The 18,432-nt window shown below is 39.8% G+C and overlaps 1 protein-coding gene across 2 annotated transcripts in view; it reads left to right on the plus strand.

The window, feature by feature from the left end:
* Positions 1 to 1,108: 1,108 nt before the first annotated feature.
* The window catches only part of KCTD16 (potassium channel tetramerization domain containing 16), a 254,534-nt gene continuing 237,210 nt past the window's right edge, over positions 1,109 to 18,432 (plus strand). The window contains exons 1-2 of one of the 2 annotated variants that reach the window (XM_012748922.3): positions 1,109 to 1,828; positions 2,190 to 3,337. In XM_012748922.3, coding sequence (XP_012604376.1) covers positions 2,506 to 3,337 — 832 coding nt within the window. In that variant the 5' untranslated portion in view covers positions 1,109 to 1,828; positions 2,190 to 2,505. The remainder of the gene's footprint in view (positions 1,829 to 2,189; positions 3,338 to 18,432) is intronic. The other variant, XM_012748923.3, reaches the window with a different exon arrangement.

Raw genomic sequence — 18,432 nt, forward strand, 5'->3', positions numbered from 1 at the left:
CCAGCGTTGGCCATAAACGCACGTGTCTCATAAAAGGCTTCTAATTTCCTGCGTTCCCCTCCATGTTTGGTTTTCGTTTTTTTTAAAAATAGCAATTGTTTGGGATGGAGTGTGCCTCACATATATTATTCATGGACCCAGTACTATATTCTCATCAGGAATGGGAGCCCTAAGAAGACACTGGCGTTTCACAGGGGGAAATGGCTGACTTACTGTAAGCTGTTGGCTGGGCCATTATTGACTGGCAGGCTCAACTGGAAGCACTTTGCCAGTGGATTAGGTTGCCCTGGAAATGCCTTCCTGAAACTCTAATGATGCACTTAAGGGAGCCCTCTGGAACAGGAGTAAAATGTCTTTTAGCAGGCGTGTCTTCCACCAGAGTCCTCTTGGGATGAGTTGGGCGGGGGTGGGGACGCGTCCAGAGAGACGCTCAGCAAGGAAACAGCCCCGGGAAAAGGTGGCAGGTAGCAGTCTCTTGCAGGTAAGCTAAGACCATGACCGACTGGTGTCAACTGTGGGCCTTCTGTGGGTGCCAGTGCTTCACATCTTTATTCTGAAAGAGCTTCATTCATTCCAGGGAGAAAGCAATTTATTGAGGTATGTATTCATTTTTGCTGGGGGTGGTAGTGGCAGAGAGAGTGGAAGGAGGAGAGAAAAAGGAGAGGGCGTCTGAGTGAGTGATGTGGTTTTAATCAAAGGATTCAAAAAAACTCAAACTCCTTATAGTTTGATCATTGGGGTCATTCCATGCAATTTTTTTTTATATATATAAATAAAGGTTTAGAAAGGAAATTTGCCCTTCAGCATAAATTCAGTGCATGTGAACAGGGCTTGTCTGTCGATGTTTCCAAGGAAGACGCACTACTCGTGTTTACCTCACCTCTGGGGGGTGGGGGGCGGTGCAGCGGGAGGTAAAGGCACGCCAGGAAGGGCAAAGAAAGGCCCTTGCAAACTCCGGGCTGGCGGACAGGACAGGGAGCGAAGCGGCCGCAGCGGGCGTCCCCGCCCCAGCCGGCGCCTGCAGCCCGGCCGCGCGCCCACCCCGAGCGCCGCGTCCCCGCGCAGTCCTGCCAACCTGTCACCGCGGAGGAGGACGTGACTCGGAGCTGCCTCCGCTTTCTCCAAGCCGTATTCCTTTAAGATGATGTAATAGTCATCTCCCTGGATGGTGTCTTGCCTGCACTGCTGAGACAACAGCCTCCGAACTGCACCGGGAACTGGAGAGCCACCCAGCTCCGCCGCCAGCCCAGCCGGAGCCCCGAGCCCCGCCGGCAGCCCTGCGCCCACCTGCCTGGGAACATGGGAGCCCGTCTGCCCTTGCCGGCAGGTGGGGTGGCTACCTGGGACCCCAGCGGGGCGCGTCTCTCCGTCTTCCTGCTTCCCGGCTTTCTAAAAAGCTTCTAAGTCCCGGTACCTCTTTGCAACTCTCTTTTCTTTTAAGGATCCTTTCTGAAGGTTTGATGGTTTTTTCGGTTTTTCCTGGAGGAGCTTTGCTTGAATGTTTTTCTCTTGCTTTACTTCTTCAACCCAATCTCCTCTCATCACGGTTTAACTTTTTGGTGACTTGCTTTAACTTGAGATTGGGAGTGAATATATACCTACATATATATCTACATAAAAATATACATTTATATAAATACACACACATATATAATATATATATAAATTATTTTCAAAGAGCACATATCTGTGGCACTTTTCATTGATACCTCTGTCCTTTTTACCTGTTTGGGATTTGGCAAGATCCAGACTCAGTCTGGCTGTGGATTCTGATTGCTTTACAAATGGTTATTTCTTCACAAGAACTGGGTCTCCAGCACTCACTAAGGTAAGCTCCAAGACTAATTGCTTTTCCTGTCCAGCTGGGGAATAAAAAAAAGATTCCCTTTTAGAAGTTGAAAATTGCATATTCCTTTTTATTGCAGAATTACAAATAGAACTGTTTTCAGCACTAATTACTGGAGACAGAGGCTTATGGATAAACATGTAGACACAAAATAGCATGAGAGGAGCTATGATTTAGTTGGAGAATGGCTGAAATCAGTAGTTCTAGGACTGTTTATGTAAAAAAAAAAAACTCTCCCTCCCTCTCTTTTCTCCCTCCCTCCCTCCCTCTCCTCTCTCCAGAGGACTCTCTCTTTCTGACTCATTCTGGGTTTGAGGAAATAATTTTTTCTCTTTTCCTTCAGATGGACATCTGAGTAGCTGGGGACTTGGCCTGCCTTGCCTACTGAGCTTGATGGAAAATTGGATGCAGATGAGTTGATTATATTCCATGGAGTAATAGCTCACCACCAGCCGGGGTTTAAACTACTTTTTCAGCATCACTTCACCTGTGGACTCTTATAAATTTTGCTTTCCTGGGGAAAAACTAGGGTAAGAGGAGGTCATTTTTAACAAGTTAGCATTCTTTTCCCTTCCTTACAAGTGGATGCAGAGCACAAGGCTGTGACTCCATTAGATTATACCCTTACATCAAAATAGGAGAAGAAGAAGAAAGAGACAATGGCTCTCAGTGGAAACTGTAGTCGTTACTATCCTCGAGAACAAGGGGCCACAGTTCCCAACTCCTTCCCTGAGGTTGTGGAGCTGAATGTCGGGGGCCAAGTTTATTTCACTCGCCATTCCACGTTAGTAAGCATCCCTCATTCCCTCCTGTGGAAAATGTTTTCCCCAAAGAGAGACATGGCTAACGATCTAGCCAAGGACTCCAAGGGAAGGTTTTTCATTGACAGAGATGGATTCTTGTTCCGTTATATTCTGGACTATCTCAGGGACAGGCAGGTGGTCCTGCCTGATCACTTTCCAGAAAAAGGAAGACTGAAAAGGGAAGCTGAGTACTTCCAGCTCCCAGACTTGGTCAAACTCCTGACCCCCGATGACATCAAGCAAAGCCCGGATGAATTCTGCCACAGTGACTTTGAGGATGCCTCCCAGGGGAGTGATACGAGAATCTGCCCCCCTTCCTCACTGCTCCCTGCCGACCGCAAGTGGGGTTTCATTACTGTGGGCTACAGGGGATCCTGCACCTTGGGCAGGGAGGGCCAGGCAGATGCCAAGTTTCGGAGAGTTCCCAGGATTCTGGTTTGTGGAAGGATTTCCTTGGCAAAGGAGGTCTTTGGAGAAACTTTGAATGAGAGCAGAGACCCTGACCGAGCCCCGGAAAGATACACATCCAGATTTTATCTCAAATTCAAGCATCTGGAAAGGGCTTTTGATATGTTGTCAGAGTGTGGATTCCACATGGTGGCCTGTAACTCATCAGTGACGGCATCCTTCATCAACCAGTATACAGACGACAAGATCTGGTCAAGCTACACTGAATATGTCTTCTACCGTAAGTACAAAGGATTCCCTTAATTTTTCATGTGTATCCGTTCTCTTTCCCACGTGTATATATGGTCCATGTGCTCTGTCAACATCTAAGGAATATGATTTGGGATTGTTTTAACTCTTGAATTACAGCTAGAGTATTAGAGGTTGCAGTTCAGCTCTGGTGTCTTACCTAAAGCAACTTTTATCCATTTTTCCAGTGAAGTTACAGAATATTCAAAGGCCACAGAAATCACAAGATGCCAATGATATTGGTATAGGTAATATGTAAAATGAAAACAAGTATGTATGTCTTTTTTTTTTTTTTGCCAGACATTGAATTGGGAAGATAAGGTTGATGATTACAACTTGGTTGTTGGTCCGTGGGAGCTTGGTAGACTCAGCGTGGATGAAGTACAGCTGTTTATTCATTTAGCTGAACTTTAGGGTCTATTAGGCTGGTTGCTAAAGACTTGCTTTGATCGGGGGCTTTGAAAACACAAGTGGATGTTGCACTGAAGGACGTGGTCTTGGCTAGATGGCAGTACAGGCTGCTGAAAGGCCCCTTTTCTCCCCCACCAAGTCTGAAATTTGCTTTTATGGGCTTTACAAATCTGCTATTGGATTCTTTACCATTTTGTGCTGAGACTTGAGTTGCACTGCAGACTTAATTAAGCTGAACTTTTAACTTTTAAGAGCTATCTGAAAGTAAGTCAGATCCTTGAGAATTGTCAATCACATCAAACACCTTCAGATAGCTGAGGTGATAGAATTACTGACATAAAAGGAAACCTGAAGGAGAGAGGAAAGAAAACAATTATACTGAAGCCTGTTAAGTAAGGGGTTCTTGGAGGTCAGTTCATTTGCTTAAATGGATGTATGGTGCAGTTTGCCTCATTTTCTGAAATGGCATTATTCTAAACTATGAGCCATTGATCTCGGAAAGGAAATAGTAAATCAGCCTGTACTGTTTGGTGCTTGATTTAACTGCTGATTTTCAGCAGGCCTGGGAGTTGGGCAAAGTGAATTCCACAAGAAATACGTTTCCAGTGTTAACATTGGATTTCCTCTATTCTTATTCTAAAGCAAATCCAGAATTGAGGATTAAAATGTCTAAATTTCTTTAAACATAAAAGTAGGACTAAGTTTCTCGGACTAGTCTTTTTCCTGACAGTTGTGTTTATTCATTTGGTGATGGTGCTGGGAACCTCGGGGATGAGGTCAGTGGGAAGCTGAATTGTGCTCTCCTGGGTTACCACACCTTTGGTTTTTAGAAGTGAAGACACATGAATTGCATAGGCGGAACAGCCTATGGAGAAAAATGAAATCAGCTAGCAGTTCAGCAGTGTATTGATGGACAATAATAAACATTTGGTCTAATAATCCCATCTGTGGCCTTTATCTATAATCTATATCTTCCTCCGTGTTAGAGCTTAATCTCCAGATACTGCTTTCTTCCTTCTGGAGGATTTCCCACTAGCATAGAGATAAGACTGGCTTTTTAGCTTTCCGCAAGGGAATCTGACATTATCTGTGATTCTGAAGAACAAATATCTTCTCCAAACTTTTTGGGAAAATGCATCTCTTAGAGATAGATCAGATGTAAGTTTGATATTTACCATGTTCTCCAGTTTCTAATATTTGAAAACATAGCATCTTAAGAAACTATAGCTCAATAAATGAAAGCATGCCAGTAATATACTCCCCAGAAAGACCACACTAGATTTCTAATCCCTTGTTCACATACATGAGACCCACAACCTGAAGTATATTTGCCCACTAGCTCAGTCAGGTGGCATTTCTGTGTTCATCAAAGGCTCATTTGTCTAACACCATGTCCTCTTTGGATTGCTCGGACAGGCTCTGTTCTCCTGATCATGCAATTGCTTCTTTCTTTGTTGGATTGCTGGGAGGTTGCTGAGGAGCAGTTTGCTCTCCATGCCTCCATGGACAGGCTAGCACGGATGCACAGGAACTCCACACTAACAGCACATATCTTGCAAACGGTATTCTTCCCTTTTGCACCCAACATCCAGAGCTCAGTGTTAACTCTTCCTCTGTCTTAGGACCAATAAAACTGACAGCTGGCTTTCTAGGGTACATAACAGCTTCCGTGCAGCTGCTTAGCCATAATTATTTAATTAGAAGCTGCCAACTGTGCCTATATAAGCATTAATCCATCAAGCTGTTATGCTTGGGTTAATGGGCTGAAACCATGGGAGGTGCTCTAAAGCAGAGAGTTGACTGCATGCAAAGATACTTTTCACAGAGGAACTCAACTTCTTCCTGGGTCTAGGGAAGAAAAATTTAAAAGTGTATGCATTGACATACTGCTTAGATCTAAGGAATGAACTCCAAGCCATAAGACTCTTCTAATAACCCAGGCGTAATGCAGAGTCACTTCCCATGAATCAATATCACAGTAAAAAATAAGCAGCGAGAAATTAGTGCATTGCATATGGTGGTTGACAGTTCTGGGGAGACACTCCTCCTTTCTCTGTTTGCCTGTTTTTCTTCCAAGTTTGCCAACAGAAGTTTGGGAGACCAAAATCTAACTCTGAATTATTAATAGGCTGGATTCTTACCTCATTTAAATTTTCAAGTGGACCTAGAATTAACGGTCAATATCGGGCAAGTTTGAGTGAGTGTTTTGTTAATGTAGAACTATGAACAATTAAAAAGTGTTATGCATACATACAGGTGCTCGTGTTTAAGAGGGAAGTGAGAAATGTGTTTGTCTACATCACTCACACGCCAAAGTATGATACTCGAGATACTATGCATTATGATTCACTTATTGGCAACTAAAAGAGTTAGTGTGAGTGATATAGGAACGTGGAAAAGAAACATCTATCCTAGGATTGTCTCACAAAGCATTTTAGATATGTCCTTTGTTTTAGTTTAAAACAATAAGAAGGTATCTTTTCGCCTTTCCCACCCATCTGGCTAAGTAATTACTTTTCTTTTCAAGCATTATATAGGAGTAATATCACAAATACTAGAAAATGCCTTCTTAATTCACCACTAAAATAAAATGAGAGCTAAGTCATTTGGAAAAGAGAAGTCCTGATTTTGAACTTAGATACTCAATAACCATTCACACCACTTAGGAACAAAATCATAGGTGCATGGAAATAAATGAATCCCTTATTGCTAGAGCCATCTTCTAATGCCTGAGAGAGTGGGAAGATCGTTCTTGGTTGGAGAGAATTATGCACATTTCTTTAAGCCTACTCATGAGTGAGTTCAGATGAATGCCTGAAAGCACTAAGATTTAAAGGCATTTGCCTCTAATGAAACTGTTATAACAGGACCACAAGTGGAGAGTTTAATTGGCAGGACACTTACTCCAAAAATATATACTCTGAGTGCTGTGAATTATAGAAACAGACACTGATGCATTACCTTTCCAACAAATTGCAGCTTGTATGTGCATTTTAACCTTTTTCTCTTTACTTCATTTCCTTAAAGAGTTGCTTCCACGGAAGTCCCTAAATTACTTTTATACACAGTATATATCGTCGGGGCTGTTGATTAAGACAGGTTGCTGAGAAAAAGGAGATCAAGAAATTACTTCCCACTTAGGATTCAGCTGCATGACCTTGTATTGGGAAGAAACATATGGTCTGGCCACTGTGAATAATTTAACCAAGGTTGACTTTAAATGCTTCAGTAAGAGGATGTATTTTCCTAGGAAAATAGGTGGAAATGCGTCTATCCTGAAATGATTCTAGTTCTTTTTCTCCTAGTTACTCAAAAGAGGTTGAGCATCTCTACTACAAAACCCTGAAATTTGAAATGTTCCAAAATCCAAAATGTTTTCAGTGTTGACATGATGCCACAAGTGGAAAATTCCACATATAAGTACTTAATACAGAGTTTGTTCCATGCACAAAATTATTAAAAATATTGAATAAAATTACCTCCAGGCCATGTGTATAAGGTGTATATGAAACATAAATGAATTTTGTGTTTAGACTTTGGTCCCTTCCCCCAATATACGTCATTCTGTATATGCAAATATTCCAAAATCTGAAAAAAAAAAATCCCAAATCCAACACACTGCTGGCCCCAACCATTTTGCATGAGGGATATTTAAATGATAATAACCTTGATTTTTATTACTTGTAAAGATACAGCATTGACACATTGAAGACCAAACATTGGAGATAGCATAGCCCAAACTATGAGGTATGTTAGGTTTGGTCTCTCCCAGCACCTGCATCTCTTCCTGTGACTTTTTTCTGTCCTCTCATCTTAGATGCTCTTCTGTCCTCCTGTTTGAGTCACTCTCGTTCTCGAGATCTTTCCGCCGTGCCATAATGAAAACTTGTTGTCAGGAAAAATTCTGCTCTGTCATTAGACTTAGAATGCTTTCAAAGTATGGTGTTACTTTTCCCAGGGGTATTTGTACATAAGAGCACTCTTAATAGTTGAGGATCAGGCAACCTTTTTACCCTGAAGGAAATGTTCTTAAGACTGGAAGCTTCTTAATTTATAATTTAAAAGAAGTAAAATTTAAGTATAAGGCTTCTTCCTGAAGTCAACGTAGATCCATGCTCAGAAAGATGCTGGTTGGTAACAGCGATGATCAAGCGTAGGAATAGCAGATACAGTATTTTCTTATGTCTTGAAGATGCTGTGCGCTGAGAATTGGGCTGGATATAACAGTGATACAAGCACGTTAGTAAAATATTTTATTACATTGTTTTCGCTTCCATGCCAAACAAGATCTGTTACCTGAGCCCAATCCCTTGTGGGAGGTGATTAAAATAATTTCTTCCTGGGTCTGTGGCATCATTGAATGAATTTGGCAGCAAAAGGAGTGTCAGTGTGTGGGCTGAAAGGGGAGGAATCTGAGGTTGCCTCCAAGGGTCTTGGTATGTTAAAAAAAAATACGTGCGATTGGAAGGAGACGACCAAATGTTCTTGACAGCCTAATGAGGGTTGGAGCTTATCAAAGAAATTAGAAATGTAAGTAGCTGAGACTGTGCCACAAAGCTCCATTTGGAACACCTCCAAACACAAAATGCAGAAAGGAATGACTACACAGAGAATGGTTGCCAGTCCGATGTGTAGAAAAAAGTTCTCCAGAAACTGATAGACGAATGCTCAGTTTCTGCATCATAATTCACTGTTGCTCTTTTTCTTTAGTCTTTGCGATGGCTTTCAATACTCAACTACTGTATTTCTGGGCAAGCCAGTTAAAAAAATTTTTTTTACTATAGAAATCTTCAAATGCATCCAGATGTAGAAACAATTGTATACTGAACTTCTGTGTAGCCAATACTCAGCTCTAATAATAATTATTATCATTACAAGACCAAACATGTTTCATCTGTAGCCCTACTTACTTCCCCTCCTGTTCTCACTGGATTATTTTGAAGCAAATCTCAGACATTAGTCATTTCATTCATTCACAAATCCCATGGTATACATTTCTAAAATATAATGAATTTTTCAAATCTACCACCATTATCACATATAATATTGATAATTCTTTAACATCATTAAATACGTATCCAGTATTCAGACTTCCCTGATTTTCTTACAATGTTTTCTTAAAGTTGTTTTACTTGAATCAAGATCCAAATGAAGTCCATCGTTACATTTGGTTGCTGTTTCTTTTTTCTCTTTCATAATTTAAAAAGTATTGATACAACTTATAAGCAATAAAGTGGTAAAATATATATCTTAAGTCTCTTTTAATACCTCTTTCCTTCCTTCCTCTCTCCCTCCTACCCTCCCTCTCTCTGTCTCTCCCCACCACCCTTTCCTTCTCTGTCTTTATTGTTCATTCATTCATTCTCCTTTTTTTAAAAAAAGAAAAATTTATTTTTCTCATAAAACCAAGTTGTTTATCATGTTGATTATCCTGCATTCTGGGTATTGCTGATCCATCTCTATGATCTCTGCGATGTTGTTAACACATTTTTCCCGATCCCTATATTTTCTGTAAGCTTGTTAGATGTAGACTGTAGATTTTAGAGGCTTCATCAGATTCAGTTTTAGTATTTCTGACACGAAATCTTCACAGGTGATGGCAAGTCCATTTTTAATTTGTATTGATGGATTCAAATGCCATATGTTATAGAGACAAGGTAAGGGCATATTTTTTTGTTAGCTTTTTGATATTCATCATATGGATAAATAGCAAGTGAAGTCTATTCTTTCCATTGTCCAGGTTAATTCTGATGACAAAGCAGGAAATAAAAGAGGTCCCTAATTTTCTTTTCAGTCATTTAAGACCTAGTCCTCTACTTCATCAAACTGGCAAAGAAGTGCAATGGGTCCTGTTGACTGTTAGAGGGAATCATTTGGGTGGGAACGTTTGCCTTTTGGCTATTCTCATTTTGCATTTGAGAGTCCTTGGATTCTTTCAACTGTGCTGAAGCTCCACTGAACTCACCATCTGTGATTCCCAAACCTCTGTTCTCCCTGTGTTTCTTATCTCAGTAAATGGCATTATTCCTCACCCAGTTCCCAAGGGGGGGAAAACAAAGAAACAAACAAAAAACCTAGGCATTCCTGACTCTTCCTTCTCCACAGCCACTTTCTCCAATCTATACAAGTCCTTTTGGTTCTTCTCCTTCAGCTTTCTCAAGTCCATCCTCTTCTTCCCTTCTCCACTGATGCTACCTTTGTCCAGGCCACCAGCATTGATTTTTGATACTACTGCAAAGAAACCTAAATTGTCCTCCCCACACCATATCCAGTATTTTCCCCTTTGGGTCTATTCTCTCTGCTGCAAATGTGATGAGATTTCCAAAGCATGAGTCTGATCGTGCCACTCCTCTGCTAAATTTCTTCATTGCATTACAACTGCTTTTTTAAACACAACTCCTTACCACTGAATCTTGGCCCTTTTTGAAGTGGCCTCTGCTTCCCTCCTGCTTTGATTAACTAAATACTTCAGTTCCCAGTCTACAGGTTGCTTTTTCTGGGAAGCCTTTCCTAGTCTACCATATCTGGACTAGGTACCCCTTATCTTTGCCTCTTAGGACCCTCTTTTCCTCTATCACAGCGCAAATATAATATTATACTTGTTTATTTAATTGCCTCTCCAACTGTAAGATTTGTGAAGATAGGAACTCTGTCAAGTTCATCATAATACCTTGTACAGCACCTGGCACAAATATAGGATCAGCATTCTATAAATATCTCCATATATATATATATATGCCTACTGTAATATTCTGTTATGGTCATACATGCCATGGTCTTGAATATACCATTATATTATCTCTTAAGAGAAGAACTGGAGAGCAATCATGGTGGGAGTGAGTGCTGCTTTAAATAATAATAATGGTATTTCTTAACTTGCAATGAATGCTAAGCATTTTATTTACAAGTTATCATTGAAAGGTACTCTACTCTTGGCGCCTGCACAAAGATTCTAGCTCTAGGGAACCGAGAAAACACTCACCAGCAGCAAAATCTCCTTTTAGTTGATTCATCCAAGCAGGAGCAAATTGAGGCAAGGTGGGGCCAGGGTTTAAGGAACAACCCAGGAGGGAGGCAGGATTCAGAAAAGTGCTACAAAATTGATAAAAGACCCCCAATAGAAAAAGAAATCTACTGGGAGGTAAAGTGTACTATGAGACTGACCAGATTGCCTTCTTCATTTTCTTATGCTAAAGTGTTCCATCTCCTCCTTTCTTCTCTTCCCATAAATGTTAATGATCATTCCGCACCGCCAGAGGCAGCATAATATAGTGGTTAAGAGCCTGGATTTTGGTGCCCAGAGTTCTTGAGTTTGAATCCCAGCTTTGCTACCTACTGGCTATATGATCATTGGCAAATTACTTGCATACCTCAGTTTCCTCATCCATAAAATGGAGATGATAACAATAGAACCTCATAAAGTTGTTGTGAGAATTAAATGAGTTGATATATCGAAAGTGCTTAGCACCTAGCAGGACTATAGAAGGGTTAATAAATATGAGGACCTTTGGGAATTCAGGCACGAGACACAAGTGCTTTCTTTAAATAACTTAGCTGATTGTTTCTAATAGTCCTCTTGGATGCTTTGTTCAGTCCATCAATCTATGCATGTTAAAAGAAACAAAAAAACAACATCTAGAGGTGGCTTTATAAAAGAAAAATTTAGCTATTTATTTTAATTGAATCTGAATAAACATAAAAGCCAACCTCATAAAAGGCTTCAAATTCTACTAACTCTTTGCTTCACCCTGTCTATTTCATAATGGAAGTCATTAGTAGTGGCTTCCTGCCCCCATCCTTCACCTTGATTTCAACCTATGGCTTTTCAGAACCTAAGTGGAACATGTGGTGAAATCGAAAATTAAGAGTACAATTTAAATTATATATTCAGTCACCGCAGAATTAGAATAACCTTTTATGAATCTCAGCCTAGAGAGTATTCTCCTTCATGGTAACAGAAAACGGTTGAGTATGCCATTGACAATAGGATCATTTAAATTGCTCCAGAAATGAAAACAAGACATTTTGCCTCACGCTGTGCTATTTGGCATTCAAAGGAAATAAGATTACTAATGGGGAGTTGTCACCATGTGACCCATTCAAAACCTGCCCATTGGGAAGAAATTCATACTTTTCTGTTTGTATTCATCAGTTCCATTTCGAAGCAGAAAGTTATAATCATTTTCCTAGCCCAATTTATAGTGCCTTTTTATTCTGAGTAAATCCGATACAATGTGATTATGAGTTAGTTACATTGATGAAAATAGAAGGCAGCTCATTGTATGTAATTGGGTGGTAAACTTAAGACACTTTCCAGCTGTTGTCTATTGTATTTTAGACAACATTGTGGACTGTCCAGATCAACACTGCTAGGCAACAAAATAGGAAAAAGGAGAGCTAAGCTTCAGTAATAGTTACTTTTTAAAAAAGGAGACCCTGGAGCAGCAGGGAAGTTCTAGTGATTGGGATAAAGGAAATGGGACATACAGATGTCAGAGTATGGCAGAGGCATGGAATTAAAACCAAGGGAATTCTCTAGACTTGGGGAAGTGTTGCAGAGTTCTGAAAATACCCCAAGCAGAAAAAGAGCTGGCCTACAATGCAAAACACATCAAATAGTACTTAGGCATCATTATTAATATTCTTGCAGCTTAAGCATTCAGTTATATCGGTTGACACTCTCCTATGAGAACGTGCCTGCAAATTTACAGTGTAATGCAAACAGAAAATAGGATTCAGTTTCTATTATTAATAATTTACTTTCTAGTCAGCTGGGTGAGATATCTTTTTTTCTTTAAACAGAATGATTCCTGTGTGGAGTTGTTCAATTTTGTCAAGCTGCAACAAAATAGAAGGCATTAATTCCTATTTGTCAAATAAAAGTGCAGTTTAGAAAATGAGCCAGTTTTGCTTGTCTTTTCTGGGTAGATAATCCTGTGGCGTGGAGGGGTAATGACTGAAAATATAATGTGTGATACTTTCAACATTTTTATAACATGCTTTATATTTGCTCAAAACTGTAAAATATTTATTTGTTTAAAAAGAGCATATTGGCGAGGCGCGGTGGCTCAATGCTGTAATCCTAGCACTCTGGGAGGCCGAGGCGGGCAGATTGCTTGAGGTCAGGAGTTCGAAACTAGCCTGAGCAAGAGCAAGACCCTTCTCTACTATAAATAGAAAGAAACTAATTGGCCAACTAATATATATAGAAAAAATTAGCTGGGCATGGTGGCACATGCCTGTAGTCTAGCTACTCGGGAGGCTGAGGCAGGAGGATCGCTTGAGTCCAGGAGTTTGAGGTTGCTGTGAGCTAGGCTGATGGCATGGCACTCACTCTAGCCTGGGCAACAAAGTGAGACTCTGTCTCAAAAAAAAAAAAAAAAAAGGGCATATTGATTCATACTTACTTAGTGAGACATATCTTCTATAATGTACCTTTTTGTAGGATTGTCCAGTTGAGAATAATGTAGAAAATGTCATACCTGTATCCAAAGAATCATGATTCTGATTCATAAACTCTTCATGCTAATGATTTTCTAGTAATTTTCCACAATGTGCCAGGGAGGTGATTAACAATCTGCAAAGACTTCATTGATTGGAAACTGCCGGCACTTCAAACCTTCCTTCATCTGCACCCTTCCACACAGACCAAATTAAAAAAAAAATGTAATGAAGTATAATCTTGTTTTCTAACACTCTGACACATCTTGACATCCTTTCATCAGAAAGATCTTCTTTAATAGGCAGATTTAGGTCTAGCGTCAGTTATTTGTTGAGAGTTCTTATGACTGCCTTTTGGCCACATGAGCAAATGCCAGGTACTATGATCTTGCTCTGCCCTTTGCTTTTGTGTGTGTTAGGTTCCTAGACATCTTTGCAATGGTTAGCTCACCTACTTCTAGAAATATTTACTGAACACCTACAGTGTACACAAGATTGCATGAAGTTCCAAGAATGCACCTGTGAACAGAAGCATATGGTCAGTGTTCTCATGGAATGTGTGGTTTAGGGAGAAATTTGACTAGTAAATGGGAAATTTCAATCTAGTGTGATGGGGAAGTTTACACTGATGTGAGGATAGTGAGCTAATCTGACCTTTGGGTGTCAGGAAATTAAACCCGATTTAATATTAATACTTAGGCGAAAATGCTTAAATCTTTAATGCATTTGTTGACTTTAAAATGCTAGTTGGTAAGTGGAGTCAGAAAGGTTATATCCTAGGATGGCTTAGGAGAACTTTAAGATTATTAACAATCATTTCATTTCTCATTTAATTTGATTTTTTTCTAATGATAGCTGTGTGATGCCAGGAACCAATATCATTCTTTTTTTTTTTTTAACTTTTCACTTCTCTCTTCCATTCAAAATTTTGTCTTTTAAAAGTGTATGGGAGAAATCAGAGTCCAAATGATAGCCTAGATGATTGATTTTAAGGATACTTTACAATTATATCTGTAGTCATCTTTTATAATGATTATCAAAATGGTTTGAGTCCTTATTTTTTTTTTAACTTTAGGGATTACTGGTTTACCTTGTCAACCTTATGCAAAAATCATTTCCAGCAACTACTACGGTGCTGAACCACAGGAGGTGCTCAATGGACGTTTGTTGAATGAATGAATAAATTCATGGCACCGCATTTTAAAGAAAGGGAATGTGAAATGTGAAATGAATGAGATTTGCCTCCATCATACTTGATATTTAATTTTAACCCTGGATGCACCCTGTGAGAGACAGTAAAAAATATGGTTGAATATACCAGCAGCATCAAATCTATCTGGACAAAAACCTTAGTTCTATCACTTTCTACCGGGGCATACCTGGGCAGGTGTTCTCACTTCTGTACACCTCAGGTCACTCCCCTGTGAAAGGGAGGATAGCTTCTCTCATGGCACTGCTAGGAGACCTAAGCCAAAGGCATGCCATCTTATTAGCTGTGTTCTCATTAGTAGCCAGGCATTTTATGTCTAGTCTATTTTAGTTCATCCTACAGATAGGTATGTTTGGACCCAGCTGGAGAAACTGAGAGAAGATGGACCCATTAGAGTGATCCTGCCCTGTATTGAAACACAGTCCATCTACAAAACACAGTCCAGCTGCTGATGCTGGATGTACAGTTAACGACACACTCTTCGTGACATCAGAGAAAGGAAACACACGCCGCTTATTGCACACCCCTCTGGTTTCCTTCCTTCCAGCTCTCGTCTTTCTTTGTCCTGCTCATGCTTCAGGGTCAGGCTTTCATGGGGTTTCCCCGAAAAGGCCTCTCTTACCATCTCAGCTGAAGTAGCCAATGTCTTCCTAGTTCCCCCGCTAGTCAGCAGCTTATTTATGTCCGGCCTAGCACTGTTCACAGGTGTAATTATTTGCTTGATTTTCTTGTTCATTCACACACTCACTCTCTACCTCTCTGTAAACCTTTAAGCTTCATGGGGGCAGGAGCTATGTTTGTCCTGCTCTCTTACATCCTCAGAACCTAGTACAGTGCCTGCTGCATAATAGTCACTCAATACATTATTTTTTTCTCTATCCTCCCCACCTCACCATGTAAAATTATAATAAAATTCCCTCCCATGGTGAAGGCATTGATGGTATATATATATATACACCACACACACACACATGCATATATACATGCATGTAGATATATATTTGTGTGTAAATATATAATGGAATATAATATAATAAAACATAATATAATATACTATATCTGTCTGTAGAAATAAAAGAGAGAAAAAAAGAAAGAGGTAACTTAAACTCTGAGAGAGAGGAAATGAGATGTGGGCAGGAGTGGGGACAGTTACTTTGCTAAGTCAGGAACCTCAGGTACCTCAGTCGTATGACAGCAATAGTGGACCTATTTAATTACCTACCTCCTAGGACACTGAGTAGCAAATAATGATATATTTAAAGTGACTGTTGCTTGACTAGATGTCTGTTATTGGGGCAGATTTTATCTTAGCTTGAGTGAACACCTGGATAGTGTCTTAAGGACAGGTAGGTACAATGAGGAAGAAAGGTTAACCTTCCTCTTTTAGAAAGTTGCTAAAGCAATTAGATGCCAATGCTCAAAGCAGATCTCGCTAGGTCTGCAGCACCAGCACTATATTTTTGTAAGATTGAATAGCGCTCAAAGATACGTTGGGTATATTTTGGTCTCCCCACTTGTGCAATGATTGTACACTTAAGGTGTGCAGGTACTGGCCAAATGGATAAAAACAAATCCCTTACCCAAGCTCTGTAAACTGTACTTCTGGATGGGAGTTTGAAGTGTATTTTTTATACTAAGCAAAATACCTACTTGATTTATAAAATCAGAGCATCCTGGGATTGGGGGTGGGGAGGAGAGGAATGGGGAGGGAGACGTTGTGATGCAGTTTCCTGTCTTTGAGTTACCAGGCTTTCAATGAAGTCCAAGGTAGAAGCCAGCATAGAGAATCTTTTAAAGTGGTCCTGTTTTGATTGAAGTGGGAATGGCGTGTGGTCAAGTTGTTCCTCCCTATTCCCCATTTCTTCTTTTCTCATGGTGGTCTTTGGGGCAATTCCAGGAAACCTAGGCCTCAGTGTAGGTGTTTGCAAAAGCCTGATCCAGATATTTTAAACAAATGGAGAATTTATCTCTTTTGAAAAAATTGGCTTTTCCCATTTTTGTTCAGGTTTAATGATGTGTTCATTTGCATTTGTTTTGTTTTCATTTGACTTATATTTAGTTCTCAGAACAAGTCTACATGAAGGCAATTATTGGAAAAATTTAAAGAGCAAAAATAAATTATTGTTGCTTCTTTCTTTTGGATCTGTCACAGAATGTTACCTTAATTATGCACTTTACATTTTTTGTAACAATGTAAGCAATGGGATGCGAGTTATTTCTAATGAAAATAGGGGTGGAAAATGGCTTCCACAATTGACTTTATATACTTTCTACCTAGTAGTTTGGAATTGTTTTATATATTGTGAATAAAACCTAAGGTTGCCTTACTATTTTATTAGATCAGTATAATGTATCTTTCCTCCAAAGAGCGTAAAAAACTGTGGTAAAATCTCTGGTTAAAATGGTGCTTTCTATTCTGACATGAAGAATTAATTGTAAACAAAAAAAATCTATTTTGGGGGGTGTTTGCAAATAATTCCTTATAGCAGCCATATTCTGCTGTATAAAAACAGCAGGAACACTTTTCTTTTTATCATAGCTATATTTTCATATTTTTTACAGTCTGTAATTTGCCTTGGTAATTTGCTTCCTTTTATGGGAAAACAAGTTTTCTTCAAAACAACCAGATGCAATGTAATCAAATAATTGCTGTCTTGCCACTGAAGTCCTTCTGACTTCAGATAAAAATAAAACATAGGTATGTGGTGGTATATATTAAAATTTCAAGATCATATCAACAATCCTTACTGGATTCTATATCATGTATCACGTAAAGTGTTCATCATTTAATCCTCACAAAACCTGGACAGTGATAAACTGAGGCTCAGAGAGGTTTAACTTGTTCAAGGTCACTCTGTTGGGGGCTGCTTCAGGATTTCTGTATAGAAGGAGCATCCATCTGGCTTTAAGTTTAAGGAAAGGTCATTGGTTTATGTTAAGAATGGGGGTGAGGGCTGGGCATGGTGGCTCACACCTGTAATCCTAGCACTCTGGGAGGCTGAGGTGGGCAGATTGTTTGAGCTCAAGAGTTCGAGACTAGCCTGAGCAAGAGTGAGACCCTGTCTCTACTAAAAAAATAGAAAGAAATTAGCTGGATAACTAAAAATATATGTATATGTGTGTGTGTGTATATATATATATACATATATATATCTAAATTAGCCAGGGATGGTGGCACATGCCTGTAGTCCCAGCTACCCGGGAGGCTGAGGTAGAAGGATCACTTGAGCCCAGGAGTTTGAGGTTGCTGTGAGCTAGGCTGACACCATGGCATCTAGCCCGGGCAACAGAGTGAGACTCTGTTTCAAAAAAAAAAAAAAAAAAAATGAGGGTGAGGGTAGTCTGAGAGAGCAAGGGTGGGTGATGGGGTTGAACTTTAAAATAACGCTCCCTACTTCCCCAGACTCACGTCATCACCATGTTAACTATTAATTACCACAAGCATAAGTCAAACCCTAATTGCCCTGACCCTAATACTGACATTCTTAACTGTCGTGCCATCCCATAGAAATACCAGATGGTAGTGCTGCCTTTTGCAAACTACCAAAGCCGCTATTCAAGGAAACCGCCTCACGAGGCTCTATGAGAAGCCCACATAAAACCTCCAATAGGGTGTGTGGATGGTAGAAGGTGTTCAATCTGACTGATTTTCCTTTCTCTTTCCCTTTCACGTTTCAAGTCTTAGGAACACGATTTTCCCATGATACAGCTTTAAAAAAAAAAAACATTAAACCAGATTGGGCTGAAATCTGCAAATCTGTCCTCAGTTACCCACACAAAACTTCTGGGATACAATCTCTTCTCCCAGAGACTCCTACACAGCATTATTTTTAAGAATTTGATTTCCAAGGTAGCACAGATATGAAAAGGCACATGATTTCATAGTACAGAAAAGATGTCAAAGATGTTTGATATGGAATACAGAATTTATCCTTGTCTTCCACTCTGCTGAATACCTAAGCGAAAATAAATAAATGCATACATTTAAAAATAAAAAAAAAATAAAACGGCATGTTAAGAGTTTC

Source organism: Microcebus murinus, chromosome 21 (genome assembly GCF_040939455.1).
Source record: "Microcebus murinus isolate Inina chromosome 21, M.murinus_Inina_mat1.0, whole genome shotgun sequence".
Classification (NCBI taxonomy): domain Eukaryota; kingdom Metazoa; phylum Chordata; class Mammalia; order Primates; family Cheirogaleidae; genus Microcebus; species Microcebus murinus.